The sequence below is a fragment of the Candoia aspera genome, chromosome 8 (genome assembly GCF_035149785.1).
Source record: "Candoia aspera isolate rCanAsp1 chromosome 8, rCanAsp1.hap2, whole genome shotgun sequence".
Classification (NCBI taxonomy): domain Eukaryota; kingdom Metazoa; phylum Chordata; class Lepidosauria; order Squamata; family Boidae; genus Candoia; species Candoia aspera.
Window position 1 is genome coordinate 15,606,450 of NC_086160.1, and position 22,627 is coordinate 15,629,076.

The 22,627-nt window shown below is 39.8% G+C and overlaps 1 protein-coding gene across 1 annotated transcript in view; it reads right to left on the minus strand.

Annotated features, from left to right (window-relative positions):
• Nucleotides 1-22,627, minus strand: part of CORIN (corin, serine peptidase) — a 141,980-nt gene that overhangs the window by 19,490 nt on the left and 99,863 nt on the right. Inside the window, exons 11-14 of the mRNA XM_063310346.1 lie at nucleotides 17,660-17,891; nucleotides 9,756-9,901; nucleotides 4,342-4,449; nucleotides 1,818-1,931 (exon numbers count right to left, since the gene is read on the minus strand). Of these exons, the coding sequence (XP_063166416.1) occupies nucleotides 1,818-1,931; nucleotides 4,342-4,449; nucleotides 9,756-9,901; nucleotides 17,660-17,891 (600 nt within the window). The remainder of the gene's footprint in view (nucleotides 1-1,817; nucleotides 1,932-4,341; nucleotides 4,450-9,755; nucleotides 9,902-17,659; nucleotides 17,892-22,627) is intronic.

Below are 22,627 nucleotides of genomic sequence, written 5' to 3' on the forward strand. Positions count from 1 at the left end.
TTCAAACTATCGAACAGTGGCACTCATTTCACATGCCAGTAAGGTAATGCTCAAGATCCTGCAAGGTAGACTTCAGCAGTTCATGGAGCGAGAATTGCCAGATGTACAGGCTGGGTTTAGAAAAGGCAGAGGAACTAGAGACCAAATTGCCAATATCCGCTGGATAATGGAAAAAGCCAGGGAGTTTCAGAAAAACATCTATTTCTGTTTTATTGACTATTCTAAAGCCTTTGACTGTGTGGACCAGAACAAATTGTGGCAAGTTCTTAGTGGTATGGGGATACCAAGTCATCTTGTATGCCTCCTGAAGAATCTGTATAACGACCAAGTAGCAACAGTAAGAACAGACCACGGAACAACGGACTGGTTTAAGATTGGGAAAGGAGTACGGCAGGGCTGTATACTCTCACCCTACCTATTCAACTTGTATGCAGAACACATCATGCGACAAGCTGGTCTTGAGGAATCCAAGGCTGGAGTTAAAATCTCTGGAAGAAACATTAACAATCTCAGATATGCAGATGATACCACTTTGATGGCTGAAAGTGAAGAGGAACTGAGGAGCCTTATGATGAAGGTGAAAGAAGAAAGTGCAAAAGCTGGCTTGCAGCTAAACCTCAAAAAAACCAAGATTATGGCAACCAGCTTGATTGATAACTGGCAAATAGAGGGAGAAAATGTAGAAGCAGTGAAAGACTTTGTATTCCTAGGTGCAAAGATTACTGCAGATGCTGACTGCAGTCAGGAAATCAGAAGACGCTTAATGCTTGGGAGAAGAGCAATGACAAATCTCGATAAAATAGTTAAGAGCAGAGACATCACACTGACAACAAAGGCCCGCATAGTTAAAGCAATGGTGTTCCCTGTAGTAACATATGGCTGCGAGAGCTGGACCATAAGGAAGGCTGAGCGAAGGAAGATCGATGCTTTTGAACTGTGGTGTTGGAGGAAAATTCTGAGAGTGCCTTGGACTGCAAGAAGATCCAACCAGTCCATCCTCCAGGAAATAAAGCCAGACTGCTCACTTGAGGGAATGATATTAAAGGCAAAACTGAAATACTTTGGCCACATAATGAGAAGACAGGACACCCTGGAGAAGATGCTGATGCTAGGGAGAGTGGAAGGCAAAAGGAAGAGGGGCCGACCAAGGGCAAGATGGATGGATGATATTCTAGAGGTGACGGACTCGTCCCTGGGGGAGCTGGGGATGTTGACGACCGACAGGAAGCTCTGGCGTGGGCTGGTCCATGAAGTCACGAAGAGTCGGAAGCGACTAAACGAATAAACAACAACAACAACAAATCTCAGCAGTTAGAAAAATGCCTGCATGTATCTCCATACCTTTCCTACTTTTCACCCTTGCTCAGAAAGTCCAAATTTGAAAATCTGAACAACATATTTTAGTCCAGTTATAAAATAAGTAGAGCATAATTTGTTTTGATCTATTCATTCTGTGGCCATTGAATAGACAAAGTACGCAAAGTCCATAAAGAATGACAAGAACAGAAAGCCTATCAAAAGTAATTGATATTCAGACAAAGGCATTAGATGAAAGGGAATCTCAGGACAGAGGAAAAAGAAGGGAAGGACACAGATAGCAAAAAGAGAAAAAAAGTGGCAAAATAAAAACATAGTGACATCCAGACAAAATGTTATTATGAAGACAGAAATTAATAAGGTCAAAGGTAGAATACTGGCTCGTATCAAAGAGGAAATGAAGGGAGTAAAATTAAAATCATTTTGCTAAGAAAGGACATGTTGTGTCCTTGACTTTCTCCAAAGAATGCAATGCAGGCATTACATTTTGAATTACTTACAGCAATTGGTTTCATCCACGTTGTCAAGACAGTCTGGAAAACCATCACATATCATTGCATGTTGAATGCACAGTTTGTTTGATGGGCATTCCCAAAGACCTCTTTCTTTGCAACCTGGAGTTAAGAAATTAACATAACAAATCATTCATCATTATGAACTGGCATAAAAGGTAGTAAGAAGAGCTACTAGAATTGAAATGCAGGAACACACACAAACATGTGTGAAACTTTGTTCAACATTTTTTGACTTAAAATGTGCTTTTGATTTGATATCCAGAGATGGAATATGGAGGAAAATGGAGCAATCCTCCACAGATAGGCAAATGTTGTTGCCCATTTTAGAGCCAGTTTGGTCTAGTGGTTAAGGCAACAGGCTAGAAACCAGGAGACTGTGGGTTCTAGTCCCACCTTGGGCTTGAAAGCCAGCTGGGTGACCTTGGGCAGTGCCCCTCTCTCAGCCCAAGAGCCAATCAGGCATGGTATGAGAGTTCTAGTCTCGCCTTGGGCATGAAAGCCAGCTGGGTGATCTTGGGCAGTCTGCCTCTCTCAGCCCAACTCACCTCACAGGGTTGTTGTTGTGGGGAAAATAGAAGGAGGAAGGAGTATTAGGTATGTTTGCCACCTTGAATAAAGGTGGGATAGAAAATAAATTAAATTTAAATTTAAAAACTCATAGCTATATGTTAACTTCTGTCTGAAAGTTCTAGAACCAACTGGTTCAAGGAATTCCTTCCCAGAAAAAAGATAGGGATGCATTCTAGTTCCTCATTATGTTAGTCAAATCTCTCTGATTCAACCTTTCATCCTCCAACTTTGTCGGTAGACCACAACCCATCTTGCTGAGTTGGTCAATTTGGAAGCTTTTTCAGGTGAAGTGACATTATCACTTTTTTAATGCCTTGAGGAACAATCTTGAAACTGCAAGGTAGGGCTACTTTAAACAAATTTATTTATTTATAGTATTTATAATATCTAAAAGAAAAAAGAAAAAACCATTGGTTTGCTCCAGTTGAATGTTGATAACAGGTTAGATCCAGACTTAAATTATACTTAGAACAAATCCAGTGAAATTAGTAAGACTGAAAGTAAATGTGACTAAATTCAGATCCAACCTGTAATAGATGCTAAACTTCATCAATACATAAATATATTGTCTGAAACCTTAAAATTAAACCCTTATCTATAACATACGATCCATTCACATTTCAAATACTGACAACCAAAATAATGTTTGTGTCATTCCCCACCCCCACCCCACAATTATTGTCATGGATTATTGGGTGAACTCTGGGCATAATCTAAACAAACAATTTTCAATTATTTTAATGGGAAAGCTCTGTGCTTAATTTTCCCACTAAACTGAATAGGATCTGATTCTGTGCTAATGAACGCTTTAAAAGGAGAATGTTAAAAAGAAAAAGGAAGTAGAGATTATTTAAAAACTTGAGGCAATAGGTAAGACTGTAACAAGGTATGCAGTAAAATGAAGAAATGTCAGTTGACAGTGATATGCTAAGACAGTCCTCCAAGTGTTTTTAATCAGTCCGACTGGTCTTATAATAAATTCAGTATGAATTCTTGCATAACTATATCAGTCTCTTGATATTAAGTTCTTACTTCATCATATGAAGGAAATTAAGTCTCAGGACAGATCTATGAAATATTAATCTTTTGACCAATTGTGTGCTTTTCACTTAAGGCAAGCTCATTTCAGCATTCAGATGAAAGAATGACCTGCATTCTTAAGCAGATCACTCATAAGTTTTTTTAAAAAAAGCTTTTTAATGATATATACAATACCCTTTAGTTTCACTGTGCTATAAACTGGTTGTACAGGAATTAATAACTTAAAAATAGATTCATCTGTAACTTTTTATAAAAATCCACATTTTAAACAAGCAGTATGAAGAAAGGTAGAGCTTCATTTTTGTATGATTCATAGAACATCAAAAAGTCTGAATTTCACAAATGTTTGGTTCCAGGTGGAATAAATTAAGGTAAATAAAGCTACATTGAAGAACATGGTAACTTATCTGTGAAAAGTAACAATATAATCTGTTAGTAATTCCTTCAAGTAAATCCACAGAATAAGGGAAGGTACTGCAAAGAATCTATGGTATTATATCATTTTCCCAAGAAGTCACTACTGTTGGAGATGCCATTATGTCTTTCCACACCTGGCCATTAAGGCCAATGGCGAGAGACAGATGAAGGGAAGGGCCTTCATATGCTGTGCCTGTGTCTGTTTCTACCTTGCCTATTATCAATTACAAGTGCCTCTGTGTTCAGCAGACAAGGGAACACCCTATCCTCTCACTTTTGTGCTTCCCTGCTTTCAACATAAAGTAGGAGTTGAAGTCCACACATCTTCAGGCTGCCAAGGTGGAGAAACACTGAAACAAACTTTCAATTTATAAAATGAAGTCCTTATTATAGCAAGAAAAAATACTGCAGTGTAAGTCAATAATCACAGATGGTTCTGGTCCACAACTGCTTTGTTGTAAGTCTTGCTTCATTCATTTACCACAGTTCTCTTCATCACTATCATCTTCACAATCTGCCTGCCCATCACATCTTCTGGAGGCCAAGATACATCTTCCAGAACGACATTTGAAGTGGCTGGGTGAGCACTCTGCCAGGAAAATTACAAAGTGCAATCATTTAAAACTTCTGTGCTAAAGGGTGTATAAAGGGTGTATACAAGCTATCATAGAAAAAAGAAACAGAATGTAGCATCCTTCAAACCAGTTTACTTCCAAAATGACAGGTAAGGGCACCCAGTAACTTGAATACTGAGAATGGTCAACCTTGCTACTCTCAAGTATATAGATATAACCATTTATCCTCTTATTAATTAAAAAGTATTTTTATTTTAAAGTACTAATTGCTCCAGGGATGGTGATCTGAGGTTTCATGACATTACTGGAAGGAGCAACATCTCAGTAGGACATTCCACTAGGATCTGCTGCAAACTCTTAAGTTTTTAGTATGGACTTTTTTTTAGAGCTCAGGTCTGGAATGCTTCAGCAAAGGATCGTTACCTTGTCATGGTGCTGGAGCTTGAGCACCTCAATGATGCCATGAGCTAAACCGTGAAGGGCAACCCAAGACGGGAGGGTCATGATAGAGAGGTCAGACTAAATGCAATCCCTGGGGAAGGTAATGGCAACCCACCCCAGTATTCTTGCCGTGAAAACTAAATGGATCAGTACAACCAGAGATATGTCGGTATACCATCAGAAGATGAGACCCCCAGGTCGGAAGATGGTCAAAATGCTACTGGGGAGGAACAGAGGATGAGTTCAACTAGCCCCAGACGTGATGACGCAGCTAGCTCAAAGCCGAAAGGATGGCTAGCGGCCGACAGTGCTGGTGGGGAACGGCAAATCTGATGTTCTAAGGATCAACACACCATTGGAACCTGGCATGTAAGATCTATGAGCCAGGGCAAATTGGATGTGGTTATTGGTGAGATGTCAAGATTAAAGATAGACATTTTGGGCGTCAGTGAACTGAAATGGACTGGAATGGGCCACTTCACATCAGATGACCACCAGATCTACTACTGTGGACAAGAGGACCACAGAAGAAATGGAGTAGCCTTCATAATTAATCGTAAAGTGGCTAAAGCAGTGCTTGGATACAATCCAAAAAACAATAGAATGATCTCAATTTGAATTCAGGGCAAGCATCTAACATCACAGTGATCCAAATATATGCCCCAACCATAGATGCTGAAGAAGCTGAAGTAGAGCAGTTCTATGAGGATCTGCAGCACCTACTGGACAACACACCTAAAAGAGATGTTATTTTCATCACAGGAGACTGGAATGCTAAGGTGGGCAGTCAAATGACACCTGGAATTACAGGTAAGCATGGCCTGGGAGAACAAAACGAAGCAGGATATAGGCTGATAGAATTTTGCCAAGACAACTCACTCTGCATAACAAACATTCTCTTCCAACAACCTAAGAGATGGCTTTATACATGGACTTCACCAGATGGACAACACCGAAATCAGATTGACTACATCCTTTGCAGCCAAAGGTGGCAGACATCTATACAGTCGATAAAAACAAGACCTGGAGCTGACTGTAGTTCAGATCACAAACTTCTTCTTGCACAATTTAGGATCAGACTAAAGAGATTAGGGAAGACCCACAGATCAGCTAGATATGAGCTCACTAATATTCCTAAGGAATATGCAGTGGAGGTGAAGAATAGATTTAAGGGACTGGACTTAGTAGATAGGGTCCCAGAAGAACTATGGACAGAAGTTTGCAACATTGTTCAAGAGGCGGCAGAAAAATACATCGCAAAGAAAGAGAAAACCAAGAAGGCAAAATGGCTGTCTGCTGAGACACTAGAAGTAGCCCAAGAAAGAAGGAAAGCAAAAGGCAACAGTGATAGGGGGAGATATGCCCAATTAAATGCAAAATTCCAAAGGTTAGCCAGAAGAGACAAGGAATTATTTTTACACAAGCAATGCATGGAAGTGGAAGAAGACAATAGAATAGGAAGGACAAGAGACCTCTTCCAGAAAATTAGAACCATCGGAGGTAAATTCCAGGCCAAAATGGGTATGATCAAAAACAAAGATGGCAAGGACCTAACAGAAGAAGAAGAGATCATGAAAAGGTGGCAAGAATATACAGAAGACCTGTATAGGAAGTATAACAATATCGGGGAAAGCTTTGATGGTGTGGTCAGTTAGCTAGAGCCAGACATCCTGAAGAGTGAGGTTGAATGGGCCTTAAGAAGCATTGCTAACAACAAGGCAGCAGGAGATGACAGCATCCCAGATGAACTGTTCAAAATCTTGCAAGATGATGCTGTCAAGGTAACGCATGCTATATGCCAGCAAATTTGGAAAACACAAGAATGGCCATCAGACTGGAAAAAATCAACTTATATCCCCATACCATACCAAAAAAGGGAAACTCTAAAGAATGTTCAAACTATCGAACAGTGGCACTCATTTCACATCCCAGTAAGGTAATGCTCAAGATCCTGCAAGGTAGACTTCAGCAATTCATGGAGCGAGAATTGCCAGATGTACAAGCTGGGTTTAGAAAAGGCAGAGGAGCTAGGGACCAAATTGCCAATATCCGCTGGATAGTGGAAAAAGCCAGGGAGTTTCAGAAAAACATCTATTTCTGTTTTATTGACTATTCTAAAGCCTTTGACTGTGTGGACCAGAACAAATTGTGGCAAGTTCTTAGTGGTATGGGGATACCAAGTCATCTTGTATGCCTCCTGAAGAATCTGTATAACGACCAAGTAGCAACAGTAAGAACACACCACGGAATAACGGACTGGTTTAAGATAGGGAAAGGAGTACGGCAGGGCTGTATACTCTCACCCTACCTATTCAACTTGTATGCAGAACACATCATGCGACATGCTGGGCTTGAGGAATCCAAGGCTGGAGTTAAAATCGCTGGAAGAAACATTAACAATCTCAGATATGCAGATGATACCACTTTGATGGCTGAAAGCAAAGAGGAACTGAGGAGCCTTATGATGAAGGTGAAAGACAAAAGTGCAAAAGCTGGCTTGCAGCTAAACCTCAAAAAAACCAAGATTATGGCAACCAGCTTGATTGATAACTGGCAAATAGAGGGAGAAAACGTAGAGGCAGTGAAAGACTTTGTATTTCTAGGTGCAAAGATTACTGCAGATGCTGACTGCAGTCAGGAAATCAGAAGACGCTTAATCCTTGGGAGAAGAGCAATGACAAATCTCGATAAAATAGTTAAGAGCAGAGACATCACACTGACAACAAAGGTCCACATAGTTGAAGCAATGGTGTTCCCCGTAGTAACATATGGCTGCGAGAGCTGGACCATAAGGAAGGCTGAGAGAAGGAAGATCGATGCTTTTGAACTGTGGTGTTGGAGGAAAATTCTGAGAGTGCCTTGGACTGCAAGAAGGTCAAACCAGTCCATCCTCCAGGAAATAAAGCCAGACTGCTCACTTGAGGGAACGATATTAAAGGGAAAACTGAAATACTTTGGCCACATCATGAGAAGTCAGGACACCCTGGAGAAGATGCTGATGCTAGGGAGAGTGGAAGGCAAAAGGAAGAGGGGCCGACCAAGGGCAAGATGGATGGATGATATTCTAGAGGTGACGGACGCGTCCCTGGGGGAGCTGGGGATGTTGACGACTGACAGGAAGTTCTGGCGTGGGCTGGTCCATGAAGTCACGAAGAGTCGGAAGCGACTAAATGAATAAACAACGACTGGAATGCTTAACTATCTAAAGTACAGGGTACAACCTGTGAAACAACATAAAGTGAGCCTCAAGACAGTTGTCAGCACCTGATCATTTGAGCATTCACACAATCACAGTCAGGAGGCTGGGATTCCTTTAACTGTTTTAATGAAGCGTAATGAGCTGTATAGAAGGCAAGCAGCAAATAAAGATTTCCTGCTCAAACCTAACTTAAAACTACATTCCCTTAGTTAGTCCCCTTTCCCATGAAACCATGTCACCCCCCCTCCCATCCAGATGGTATTCCTGGCATATCTCAACCCCGTGTCCTTGATGTCCTCCATAGCCATAATAAACCACTTCACACTCCAACTTCACACCCCCTCCCATCTGGCGACACAGATTCCATTCCTTGGAGAAGGAAATGATGGTAGATGCTCTGATAAGGGGTTTTGTAAAACCTTTCATCGGGGGGATCTGACAACAGTTTAAAATAAGTACATATAAAAACCCACAAGGGAATCTCAAAAATAAGCTATTTATAATCATGTTAAACATTAAACATGGAATTTTAAAGTTGAAAGCAACATTGCTGTAAGAGTAGGAGCAAGAAAACAATTATTTTACACCTTCCCAGATACCTTTCATAATTAAAGGGTTGTACTGTTTTATTTTAATAGTGGAGTAAGCTAACCCAACACACATAGTGTAGTTGGAACTACAAAAAAGTCCATAAGCAAGGAAAGGCTTTTTTTCTGATTCTAAAAACCATCTTGAGAACTTGGAGTTGTATTTCCTTAAAGGTTTTTATTTTATGTGGGACTGGGAGAAATTGGTAGACCGCATCCATGCAGGACAATGAATTAATGAATGAAGGAGGATAGTCCCTGTTAGCTGTCCTAATTCTACATAGTTACGTTCAACCTTATACTTCTCAGCATTGCTGCCTTAATGGATAAATGGCACAAATACTGGCCTTCATTAAGAGATTTGGGGCACCATTTAGTGAAACAAAGTAAGAGATGAATCATGCAATTCTGCTCAAACCCAATCCTACTCAACTCAGTTCAACTGTAAGGTAAAGGTAAAGGTTTCCCTTGACATTAAGTCCAGTCGTGTCCGACTCTAGGGGGCGGTGCTCATCTCCGTTTCAAAGCCGAAGAGCCGGCGTTTGTCCGTAGACACTTCCGTGGTCACATGGCCGGCATGACTACACAGAACGCCGTTACCTTCCCTCCGAAGCAGTACCTATTAATCTACTCACATTTGCATGTTTTCGAACTGCTAGGTTGGCAGGAGCTGGGACTAGCAACGGAAGCTCACCCCGTCATGCAGATTCGAACCGCTGACCTTCCGATTGGCAAGCTCAGCAGCTCAGCAGTTTAACCTAGTATAGCTTCATTTTATTTCAGTGAGGCTTTCAGTGCTCCTAAGTTATTATGATAATTATTATGCTTAATGATATCAATAAATTCCATGCCATCTTTCCTCTTTAACAAATGGATAAGCATTATTTGAACGCACTAATCCTATGTCCACGAGCTACCCTCTCCTCTATTGTAATTACCATATACTATAACTGCATTTTCCAAACTTCATTTTATTCTCTTATTTTATACAGAATCTGACTGGAGAAAAAAGTTTAAACACCAGTTCATCATTGCTCTCCTACAAGATTGAAATATCCAATATTTAGCTTAAAAGTTAAGAAATATAAATAACCTTCTACATTGTCATCAGGCATCAGACAAGTTTGGTTGTCTGAATTTTCTTCTGGGAAATGAGCACAGTCAGTATCCTCTGGCCACTGTAAACCCACAATTCCAAGAATAGACTCACAACGTTCCTTGGACTGCTCACAAAGTATCCTAAGAAGATTAAGAGGAAGGAAGGGATGAGAGAGAGAGGGGAAAGAAAAAGAGAGTAGGAAACAGGTAAATAACTTAAATACACGCAAATACACACATACACATAGCAAGCCCCACCAAAACCAGAAGATTTAAAAGCCATATGGTAGAAAAATATATAATAACATACACAAACACATGTGGGTGTGCTATGATACAAGGTAGTCCTAGGCTTACAACAGCAGATGGGACCAAAATTGCCATCGCTAAGCAATCTGGTCATAAAGCGCAACATCACGTGACCATGTCGCTCAGTGATGGCACTTCTGGCAGTTCTGGTTGCCATTGTTAAGCGAGGACCATGCAGGTCATTAAGCAAGGACCTCATGTGACAGCAACTTACAACTTCCTGCTGGCTTCCACATTGACTTTGTGTCCTAACAGTCAGGAACCACGCTGAGACGAGGAATAGGTCTCTAGTGTTTTATTACTGGTACATTAGACAGAAAATCCTAACAAATTGAAGAAGCGTGGGAAAACCCAGACAGATAAACCCCAAAAGTCAAGGCGGGTCTGTTCTGTGTCTCTTTGAATGGCTGCTCAACTCCTCAGTACTACGCATGCGTTTTCCCCCCTGGATAGGGGCCCTCTCCTGCTCACCATCAGTGCTCATGACACTTTGCTTGTGGGAAGCTGGTGGGGAATGTCAGAAATCACAATCACTTGACTGCAACTCGCTGTGGTGTCATAACTGCGAGCCAGGTGCCAAGCACCCAGATCGCAATCACATGACTGTGGGGATGCTGCAGCAGCCAAAACTTCAAGGACCGGTCGTAAGTCCCCCTTGTTCAGGGCCATTGTAACTTTGAATGGTCGCTGAACAAATGGACATAACCCAAGGACTGCCTTTCCAGTTCTCCAAGCTGAAGAAGGAAAGAAACAGCTTCCTGAATCCTCCTGCATGAAGAAATGACTGATTTTCCTCATCTGTATTTATTTATATATATTTTATAGCACTGCACTCCCTCACGACTCAAGGTGGTTTGGAGTACCCAATAAAATAACAACATAACCAACAATGCATCATTAGAAATTATTCTTAACCACCTCCAACTGACAGTGATCTTACCAGTTAAAAACACATTGGAATAACTATGTTCTCACAAATATCAGCAGGGACAACACCACAGATCTCTGAATGAAGACATTTGCTTCTCCATGACTACAAAATCTCCTCAGCATCTCTACACAGGATGCACAGACCAGATGATAATCCTACTCAAAGCATGATGCTGCCATGCAGCAATATGGCTGGTACACAGCAGAATCCCTAGTCTGTTCCTACAGCCAACATCACATACAGGCATTCATAACCAACTACCTGTTCGTTCTTAAGCCTTACTACTATTGCTACCCCCCTCCCCCCAGCTTTGGCTTCACATCATGGCTGACGTAAGACTTAAAACCCAGGAAGGCACATCTCCAAGAAAGCAGACTTGTTGCCTCTCCCAACCAGGTTTTGGTAATACAAGTAATGCAGTCCTTTACCCAAAAAGAGGTATATTATCACTCCATCTCTTTCTCTACAGAGAAAGAGAGAGACTTGATTTGATTTGATTTGATTTGATTTGATTTGATTTGATTTGATTTGATTTGATTTGATTTGACTTGACTTGATTTGATTTGATTCAGAGACACGGATGTCCAGAATGCCAGATATGGCAGCCTAACAGACAACATCCAGAGTATGATCTGGAGCTTCCTCCCAGTGTCATCACAGATTTGGAGAGGTGCCTACAGAGTTTATTATCCAGAATCCTCAAAATGGTAGTTCCATATATTTTGCTTCTACTGTAGTTCAGAACCATTCTGTATTTTCCACTACAGTACAGAGCTATGCCCTCCCACCTAAAGGAGTAAAATCCTGAATCACGGCCTCCACACCACCAAGGGCTCTGAACTCAAGTAAGTCTCCTTAATAGCTTGCATAGGCATCAGCAGATGCTGGCTCACCAGTTATCTTAACCACAAACATTGACTCGTGCCAACCTCCATTTTCTTAACTGTGCATTCTCACTATAGGCAGAAAATCTAACCCATGTTATCAGAAATAAGATGATTGGCATTTGATATCATAACTGGTCAGCATTTATTATGTTGTTGTTGTTTATTTGTTCAGTCGCTTCTGACTCTTCGTGACTTCATGGATCAGCCCACGCCAGAGCTTCCTGTCAGTCAACACCCCCAGCTCTCCCAGGGACGAGTCCGTCACCTCTCGAATATCATCTATCCATCTTGCCCTTGGTCGGCCCCTCTTCCTTTTGCCTTCCACTCTCCCTAGCATCAGCATCTTCTCCAGGCTGTCCTGTCTTCTCATTATGTGGCCAACGTATTTCAGTTTTGCCTTTAATATCATTCCCTCAAGTGAGCAGTCTGGCTTTATTTCCTGGAGGATGGATTGGTTTGATCTTCTTGTAGTCCAAGGCACTCCAGAATTGTCCTCCAGCACCACAGTTCCAAAGCATCTATCTTTCTTCTCTCAGCCTTCCTTATGGTCCAGCTCTCGCAGCCATATGTTACTACAGGGAACACCATTGCTTTAACTATGCGGACCTTTGTTGTCAGTGTGATGTCTCTGCTCTTAACTATTTTATCAAGATTGGTCATTGCTCTTCTCCCAAGGATTAAGCGTCTTCTGATTTCCTGACTGCAGTCAGCATCTGCAGTAATCTTTGCACCTAGAAGTACAAAGTCTTTCACTGCACTACATTTTCTCCCTCTATTTGCCAGTTATCAATCAGGCTGGTTGCCATAATCTTGGTTTTTTGAGGTTTAGCTGCAAGCCAGCTTTTGCACTTTTGTCTTTCACCTTCATCATAAGGCTCCTCAGTTCCTCTTCGCTTTCAGCCATCAAAGTGGTATCATCTGCATATCTGAGATTGTTAATGTTTCTTCCAGCGATTTTAACTCCAGCCTTGGATTCCTCAAGCCCAGCATGTCGCATGATGTGTTCTGCGTACAAGTTGAATAGGTAGGGTGAGAGGATACAGCCCTGCCGTACTCCTTTCCCAATCTTAAACCAGTCCGTTGTTCCGTGGTGTGTTCTTACTGTTGCTACTTGGTCGTTATACAGATTCCTCAGGAGGCAGACAAGACGACTTGGTATCCCCATACTGCTAAGAATTTGCCACAATTTGTTCTGGTCCACACAGTCAAAGGCTTTAGAAGAGTCAATAAAACAGAAATAGATGTTTTTCTGAAACTCCCTGGCTTTTTCCATTATCCAGCGGATATTGGCAATTTGGTCCCTAGATCCTCTGCCTTTTCTAAACCCAGCTTGTACGTCTGGCAATTCTTGCTCTGTGAATTGCTGAAGTCTACCTTGCAGGATCTTGAGCATTACCTTACTGGGATGTGAAATGAGTGCCACTGTTCGATAGTTTGAACATTTTTAGTGTTTCCCTTTTTTGGTATGGTATGGGGATATAAGTTGATTTTTTCCAATCTGATGGCCATTCTTGTGTTTTCCAAATTTGCTGGCATATAGCATGCGTTACCTTGACAGCATCATCTTGCAAGATTTTGAACAGTCCATCTGGGATGCCGTCGTCTCCTGCTGCCTTGAGCAATGCTTCTTAAGGGTCATTCAACTTCACTCTTCAGGATGTCTGGCTCTAGCTCCCTGACCACACCGTCAAAGCTATCCCCGATATTGTTATCCTTCCTATACAGGTCTTCTGTATATTCTTGCCACCTTTTCTTGATCTCTTCTTCTTCTGTTAGGTCCTTGCCATCTTTGTTTTTGATCATACCCATTTTGGCCTGGAATTTACCTCCGATGGTTCTAATTTTCTGGAAGAGGTCTCTTGTCCTTCCTATTCTATTGTCTTCTTCCACTTCCATGCATTGCTTGTGTAAAAATAATTCCTTGTCTCTTCTGGCTAACCTCTGGAATTTTGCATTTAATTGGGCATATCTCTCCCTATCGCTGTTGCGTCATTGAGTGCCCAAGCTCCAGCACCATGACAAGGTAACGATCCTTTGCTGAAGGCATTTATTATAGAATTATACAAAGGTTGTTTGTACCCTCCTCAAGTGGACAGAATCTTGTGGTCTGTTCAAATAAACTTGGCTCAAACGGATTGTGTGGTCTCCACTCGCAAATTGGGTCATGGGGAATTTTCTCCTTCACATCCTGAAGAGTGGCAGATAAAATATGCATCCATTTAAACCACTGTGCATTTTATGAGTCTCAAAAAATATACTTATACCAATGAGAAGAGATCCAATTTTTACATTTTCAGCCCTTTCCATTGAAATAGCCTTTTTTCTTTTTAATTTCTTCACATGGAAGTCTTTCCACAGTCATAATTATTTTGATGATTCTTTATTTGATCACCCATTATAATTATTTTGGATGGAATAGAAACCAAATCCAATGCTTTAATAAACAAATTACTACCACCATCTTTAGGGGCTCTAAAACATTCTAATGTTCCCCCTTCCCAGATTGCAATCATACATGACAAAACATATCTCTGACATTTTCAGCATCACGGTGTTCTGCAGATCAGTCCGAAATCATTTGCCTGTGCTAGAACGATTCTTTTCTTTTTCGATTGTTATTGTTATACCTGTGACCAAGTCCACAAAGCAGAAATCCAACACATCCAATACTAACTAATCAGTGTCATCTGACCTAGAGAAGGGAGAATTGAATGCGAAGTCCCTATTCATTCACAATGTTCAGTTCAACATTATACAACCTTTTTGTCTAACCTGACTTGCAATATTGTTGTGAAGATTTTAAAAAAAAATCACATGCCTTTAGCCACAGATCTGAAACAGTAGGACATGTTAGAAAAATAAATGAATAGTAACCAGTCATGTATGCAGTGCTCTTTATCCAAAAACTGCTAGGACTTCCATATAACAATCCTGTTTTGTCTTCTAGGGTTCTATGCTCTGCGCTAAAACAAAAAAGTGTTTTGGACCACTGTAAAGGCTGTTTGTTATAGAGTAACAGATGAAAATACTCCTCAGCCAATATGAGATCAGAGGAAAACAAAACACAAAATGCAGATTGTGATGTTCTGGTTTAAATCTGAAGAATGTAATTACAGTGGTCACAAGCAGATCTGTGACGATGCTAGTAACACAGAAATCCATTATCTTGGTCTAAGCCACACTTTTTCTTTAAAAACAGTAATTCCCTGTGCTAGCATTCTTGATGCTGCTGCAAAACTCCTATGATAAGAATGAAAAAGGCTCAGGAAGGGAATGGGCAAGTCCTACTCCCTTTTCCTTCTCACACACACAGATAACCACACACACAAAGTGTACAGAACAGAGAAAGTCCAACCTGCTTTCTGTAGCTCATGGGTCACTGACTTCTCTATGAGCATCAGTTTGTACAGAACATTTGGCCAGCAAACAGCTGAGCCAGTTTCAATTTCCAAGGAATTGCTTGCATTCCAAAAGCATTAGTTGTAGGTGATCTTTCTCAAAAGGTAAAGAGGTAGAATTTCCTGAACTTTTGAAATCTTAAGGGGAAAAACCTCATTGTTATTGACGGAGGCATCTCCACGCTCCAAAGTTAGAGATGTTCACAACCCACCCCCTCTCTAATATACTCTATATAATACTTCTACTACACTTACAAACCAAATCTAAAATTAATCAATGCCATTTAATCGTGGCTTACCTTACATAAAAGTATATGAAATATATCATATATTTGCTTAGCAGATGCAGAAAGTTTCAAAATTACAGTACTTATGGCTCAGCGAAAGAAGAGTCAGTCACCTTGTCTTCTGTGGCACTCTTTGATTTTTCCAAGCATTGGGGTTTTCTCCAATAACTCTTGCTTTTACATTATGTCCTCAAAATATTTAAGCTTTAGCTTGAATTCACTTTTCACTACTTCAGAGTTTATATCATCCAGTACTGAATTCCTTATTCTTGTAGTCCAAAATATTCTCAACAACTTTCTTTAGCGCCACTCTTCAAAGGCACTGATTTTTCTTCAGTCCTTCTGATGGCCCAGCTTTCATGCAACAGGGAAACCACGGCCTTGACAGAATGAATCTTTTTATCAGTGTAACATCTCTGCACTTCAGTATTTTTTTCTAGATTGCATAGTCTAGCTCCAGGATAGCATTTGTTTCTTTATTTCTTGGCTACAATCACAATTCCTGTGAATTTTTGAGCTTAGGGAGATAAACTGTTACTACCTGAATGTCTTCCCTTTTCTTCATTTAGTTGGCTTTGCCCATTGAAGTAATATTGTTTTTTTTAAAAAAAAAAAATACTGAGCAGTGGACAGCTTTTGTACTCTCTTCTTTCACCTTCAACAACAGATTCCTTAAGTCTTCTTCCAGCCATCCAAATAGTATTATTAACATTTTAATTTCTATTTCTTCTTGTCCAGCATTTCTCATACTAATTCTGCATATAAATAATAAATAAGTGTGCTGACTACAACCTGAGCATGCTCCTTTCCCAATTTTAAGTAATCGATTGCTCCATATTCCATTTTAACTCATGATTCCTAGTCATCAAACGTATTCTTCAGTAATCAGATGAAGTAGCTTCATACACTCCCCTTATGAAGAGCTATCCAGAATTTATTGTAATCTACAGTCAAAAGCTTTATAGCAATAATAGGCATCTTCCTAGAATTCCCTTACCTTTTCCATTATCCAGCTTGTACATCTGGCAGTTCATGTGCCATGTGTTGCTGAAGTCGGGATTGCAATAACTTGCCACCTTACTATTGTATGAGCTAAGTGAGGCAACTGTTTGGTACTGTGATAATTCTGTACTCCCAAAAAAAGTACTCTGCCCATTTTTGGTATGATTTTTTTCAGTTACCCCACTCCACTCCACCCCACTCCTCTGTGCTTTCCATACCTGCTTATAAACTCAATATCACTTTAACAGCACAATTCTGTAAAATTAAAAATGGCTGTGCTGGTATTTCATCCATTTCCGTAGTTCTGTTGTTAGCAATATTTTACTTTCCAGAATGTTTGGTTCTAGTTCAGGGATTAAACTTTTGTAGGTATCACTGATTTTGCCATCTTTGGGGAACAGTTCTTCTGCATATTCATGCCATTTCTTCTTTCCATCTTCTTCCTCTAGTTAATCTTTGCTTTTTATTTTTTATTGTGCCCATCTCTGCATAAACATTTCCCTTGATTTATGTAATTATCTTAAGTAAATTGCTTGCCCCTTCCTTCTGAAGGTGATTTTGAATGCAATTTCTTTGCATTTCCTATTTAAATAAACAGCACGCTCATTCTAAAACATGCTCCTTAGAGAGGTTATGGATGAGTTCTGATAGTTTTTTATTCCACAAAACCTTTTAGGTTCTTGTTCATCATTGGTTCTCCAAAACTGTGCTGACTTAATTTATAAATGTTTATGAATGTTTTTTGTTGCTAATGGCCTTGAAGCCCTTTGGAGAGCCAAAATAGAGATTTCAAAAAATTGCATTCTGCAATTTCTTTTCCACAAGAACAAGATGAGGATTTGGTTGTTTCCCCTTACATGGTCCCAAAAGTAACAGTGGCAACCAAGGGCATCAATGGGGCAGAGGCATCATGATGGCATCGCACAAATGACACAACACGCCCATGCTGAAAATGCTGGAAATGTTGAAAGTAAGGAAATATGTACTGAAAGCCAAAGAAATCAAGAAAAGTGCTATAAAGGCAGAACCAGAAAGAACACGAGAATTGTCTTGCTGGATCGGCTAGCTATAATACAGCATGTTACCTGCACGGTGGGATACGTTGATTTGTTTGAAGATCACATTTTGGCACCAAGATGGTACAGGCAAAAAACATCAAGTATTTGTAACAGTTAGTCTGAACCAAGGCTGGGAAGAGAGATGACTCCCAGCTGATAGAGGCTTCCTTCTGCGTCCAATGGCCTAAGTAGTTAGGGTAATGAGTATAATTGTAAGGCAGGTTCATGCATAATTCCAGGGTAATACGTTCACATTGACCTGGGCAGAATAAAATGGAAATTAATTTAACAATACAGAAACAATTACTCCAGACTTATATGATAGTTACAAGAATCACAGTTTACACAAGAAATTGCCAGAAAAACAGATGGATGCTTTATGGTATACCATCTCCTAACCACAATAAAGTATACAGGTAGTCCTTGCTTCATGACCATTCCTTCAGTGACTGTTCAAAGTTTGTTTTTTTAATAAGAACTTTATTAGTGACCGTTCAAAGTTATGGCAGCGCTGAATGAATGGTACTTACGTCCAGTCCCCGAAGTTACAGCCATTGCAGTGCCCCCACAGTCACATGATCAAATTTGGGTGCTTGACAGCTCACCTGCACTTACAGATGCAGGGGCACTTCAACCCAATCTATCTATACCATAGAACTGACATGAAGTTTTCTCCATCACCAGAAAGTGAGTGAGTGCAGACAGGATTTGCAGGAGAGAGAAACTGGTAGTAGAAGCAATAACAGCTCTGAGAATATCAGTCTGAGCAACAGGAGGCATGCTACGTAGAGACAAGAAAAGGAAGAGTGCCTATGCAAGGAAAGGAGGTAAGAGTGTAGCAGTCTTCTGCTAGCTGTCATTACACCTAGTGCCCTTAACAGCTAATGCAAGCGATGCTGAATCTTCTAACAAGCAAGAGGAACTGTGGGCCTCTCTCCAACTGATTGCCACCTGCCCCCACTCAGTTTTCTATCCTTCTTATGCACTTACCTTCCCTGAACTATCCAACTGTCTAAAAATTCTCTTAGACTGTGAGTTTCTGGATCTTTACCCTATGCTCTGATCCTAGGGTACTGCTACCAATAACTGGAAGGTCATTATGTTTCTTCAAATGCTCAAGAAGATCAATTCTTAAGTTTTCTTTACGGTGCATTTTTAACTGGCACCAAAATTCCATGGTTCAATAACCTTCACAAGAAATCACAGTACTTGACAGAATCACTCTTGTCTACTACTCAAAATCTGAAATGGTGAATCTCTTATATATCTTTTTACTGTTTTCAGAGCCACTTTTCCTTACAATATTGAATGAATTCACTACAGTATTATTATGGGTGTGAATTCATTCTTATCCAAACAGGTTGCCCCAATTTACCAAATTCACCATTCCACTTCAAAGACCATCTATAAAGGATGCTGATAGTACCAGCCCACCACATTTTCGTAGCTTTATTAAAATCAAAATGGCATCTGTCATCAATAGTAATTAGCGTAAAAATGAACAAGTCACCATTTGCTACCTTGTACTCTGTTGCTCTGTGGTGAAAATGCAGTGGTCAGGCTGTTTACCAGTGCAAGGTACAGGGATCATATGATGCCTATGCTGAATGACTTGCCCTGGCTACCAGTTGCCTGCTGGTCACAATTTATGGTGATAATGTTGACCTTTAAAACCCTAAGCAATTTAGGATCTGATTTTCTGTGGGATCACCTGTCTCACTATGAATCTGTTAAGTTTCTTAGATGAGCTGGAGAGGTCCTTCTGAAGATGTCCCTCCTGCCAGAAGCAAAAGTGTCAAATATGAGACTCCCAGATTATGGAATGCACTCCTAAGGATGTGTTTTTTGGCTCTTCCAATATATAGAGTCAAAACATACCTCTTTTGCCAAGCTCTTAATTGCAACTTATTTTAATCAATGGTTTTAATTTTGATATAATTGTATGAATTTTGTTTTGCTTTATATTTTCTATGTTATTGTTGCAAGCTCCTTTAGACTGTTGGTATAAATGGAAAGGCAGGGTATAAATTCAAAACTAAATGAATAAATGTTTATCCCTGTAGTACAGGTATACCTCACTTAACAACTATCCTGTTTAGTGATGGTTCAAAGTTACAACGATGCTGAAAAAGTAACTTTATGACAATTCCTCGCATTTATGACCATCACAGCATCCCGTGGTCACATGATCACCATTTGCATGTTTCACAGCCAGCTTCCAACAAGCAAAGTCAATGGAGAAGCCAGCAGTAGAATCGCAAGTCACAGTCATGTAATGTCTTGCTTAACAACCCATGGTAACTCGCTTAACAACCAAATGGGAAGTGCTGTCATAAATCTGTCATGGTCACATTTTTCACTTAATGACTGTGTCACTTAGCAACAGAGCTGCCGGTTCCAATTGTGGTCATTAAGTGAGGACTACCCATAATTTCATCCAAAATCTGATTAATCCTTCTGGGGCAGTCATTTCACTCTGTTCTAAAGACAGGTGTTTGCCACTGCCCTTTACAGGTTCTAATCTCCTGTTCAAAACCTATTCTGAGCTGCAGTAACCACCAGTCTGTTGATATCTGTTTGTTACTTATTTGTTTTTTAGGTAAAGGGGTTTTTTTTAATATAGAGACTACTGCTTCTCTGCCCAATTTTATTTATGTGCCATTAGGAATTTAAGTTTCAATTTAAAAAATTATTCCACCATTTCTGACATATGTTCTCAGTTTGTCTTTGAAATGTCTTCTAAGGAACCAAACAATATGAAAATTATTTGTTAAAATCATACCATAATATGAAGCAACTTCTTAAATTAGGTTGTCAGCCAATGGAAGATTTATATAAATTTGGCAACATTAATGACACATATGCAAACAATCCTCATTTCAGAATCAAACTTACAAGCAAACTTCTAAGATCAGTCTTGAACATACGTCACAAGAAGGTCATCATCACAGAAGATGGAAATAAAGACATTATTTTGTCTGGAAGCAACTATGGTGATAATTATTCTCTTCCTGGTCATTTTTAGAACATTCAAAAGTATTTCATGACATGCTACAGCACAATAATATAATAAGTTATGCATGGATACATATTTTATAGTAATTTTATTAAAGATTACAATTATAAAAGTACAAACTAATACAAACTAAAGAAAAAAAGAAAAAAAGAAGGTGCAGAAAAGAAAAAAGAGAAAGAAAAACAGAGAAGAAAGAAAAAATAATGTTATAGTAAAGAAAAAGAAAAGAAATATATAAAGAAGTGACTTCCCCCTTCATCACAAGTATAAACAATTGTAGTAAAATTCTCTTCTCTTCTTCTCTTAAAATGCAACAAATGATCTCTTCTTCCCATATCCCATTTCTTATCTATAAACAAATCCTTAAAACCTTGTCATTTCAGTCCAGATGTCAGCAAAAGTCCATTAAGGGTTACCAGAGATAACAACATAGCAATTTTAACCTTGATCAAATAAACCAACTTTATATTCTTTCCTTTTACTTCTAACAATCTTGATCTTTAATCCCTTCAAATAATGTCCTAGAACTTGATTTCTTTTCATTTTTTTTTCTTTGTCCCTTCTCACAAAATTCTTTCAAGCTTTAACAAGCCTCTTTTGTAAATCCAATATAGAAAAATTATCCAAGTCACTCTCTTGGTTTGTTATTTGTATATCCCTTTTAATTATTAAGACATCATCTGGTTTCTTTTGTATGTCCAGCATTGTTTATCTTTTTAATTAAAAATGTTTCACAAATGAAAATTTAGATGAAGGGTTTTAAAACAGACTCTTAGAAAAAACCCTACAACATCTGAGGATGAAATAATACACAAGATTCTTGAGAAGGACAATTACTTCTCTATCTTTTTTCTCATTCTGTCTTCTCTAATTCTTCTAAAAGACTGCAGTTCTTCCAACTACTTTTCTCTTATTAAATGACCAACAATTAAGGTTTTCTTCTCATAACTGGAATATGCAGATTATTTTTCATCACTGATCCCTAGCTTTCAGGATAATTTAAAAAAAAAATTGAAGAGACAATTCAACACATCTGAAAGAAATACCATTAGCAATCGCCTATCTGTTGCCAGATAGGGACGCGGTGGCGCTGTGGGTTAAACCGCTGAGCTGCCGATCGGAAGGTCGGCGGTTTGAAACCGCGTGGCGGGGTGAGCTCCCGTTGCTAGTCCCAGCTCCTGCTCACCTAGCAGTTCGAAAACATGCAAATGTGAGTAGATCAATAGGTACCGCTTCGGTGGGAAGGTAACGGCGTTCCGAGTTGTCATGCTGGCCACATGACCCGGAAGTGTCTATGACAACGCCGGCTCCAAGGCTTAGAAACGGAGATGAGCACCGCCCCCTAGAGTCGGACACGACTGGACTTTACGTCAAGGGAAATCTTTACCTTTACCTATCTGTTGCCAACATATTACTATTATCCCATGGAACAAGTGCTGTGTAACACAAATATGAATCATCTCTAATGTTTCAGAATTTCTTCAAAATTAAATTTGTGGGAGACGAGACCTACACATATGTTAAGGTTTCCCTACTAACAGATTAAGCTACTTTTATACCTAATCATTTGGCTGGGTGAAAAGGTTGCAAGTGATTGTCTCCTCTCACGTGCTTCATGCAAAATAGCCTGGGGGGAGGACCTGCCCGGACTTGTCTTCTCACTTCCTTCTTTTTTTTTCTCTCTGCCGGCATGTAGCAAGCCAGGTAGCTCTCAATGAGAGCTAAGTCCTTTAAATGTTTTGCTTTTGTTTTTGCTTTCTGTAAATAAATTATTTTTATAGAAATGCTTGGTGTGTGACTTTGTTGACCTCTCCTGGGCTAAAGGCTTTCCCAGCATTTGCAACAGGTTATGGGCCCAGTAAAACAGCCCAGTAAAACCCAGAGAGAAAAGAGAGATCAACTCCACACCTCATGCACAATTTAAAGGCAGGTAGCAAAGACCTGTGAAGATTGGAGCCACCTGGAGATTTTCCAGCAAC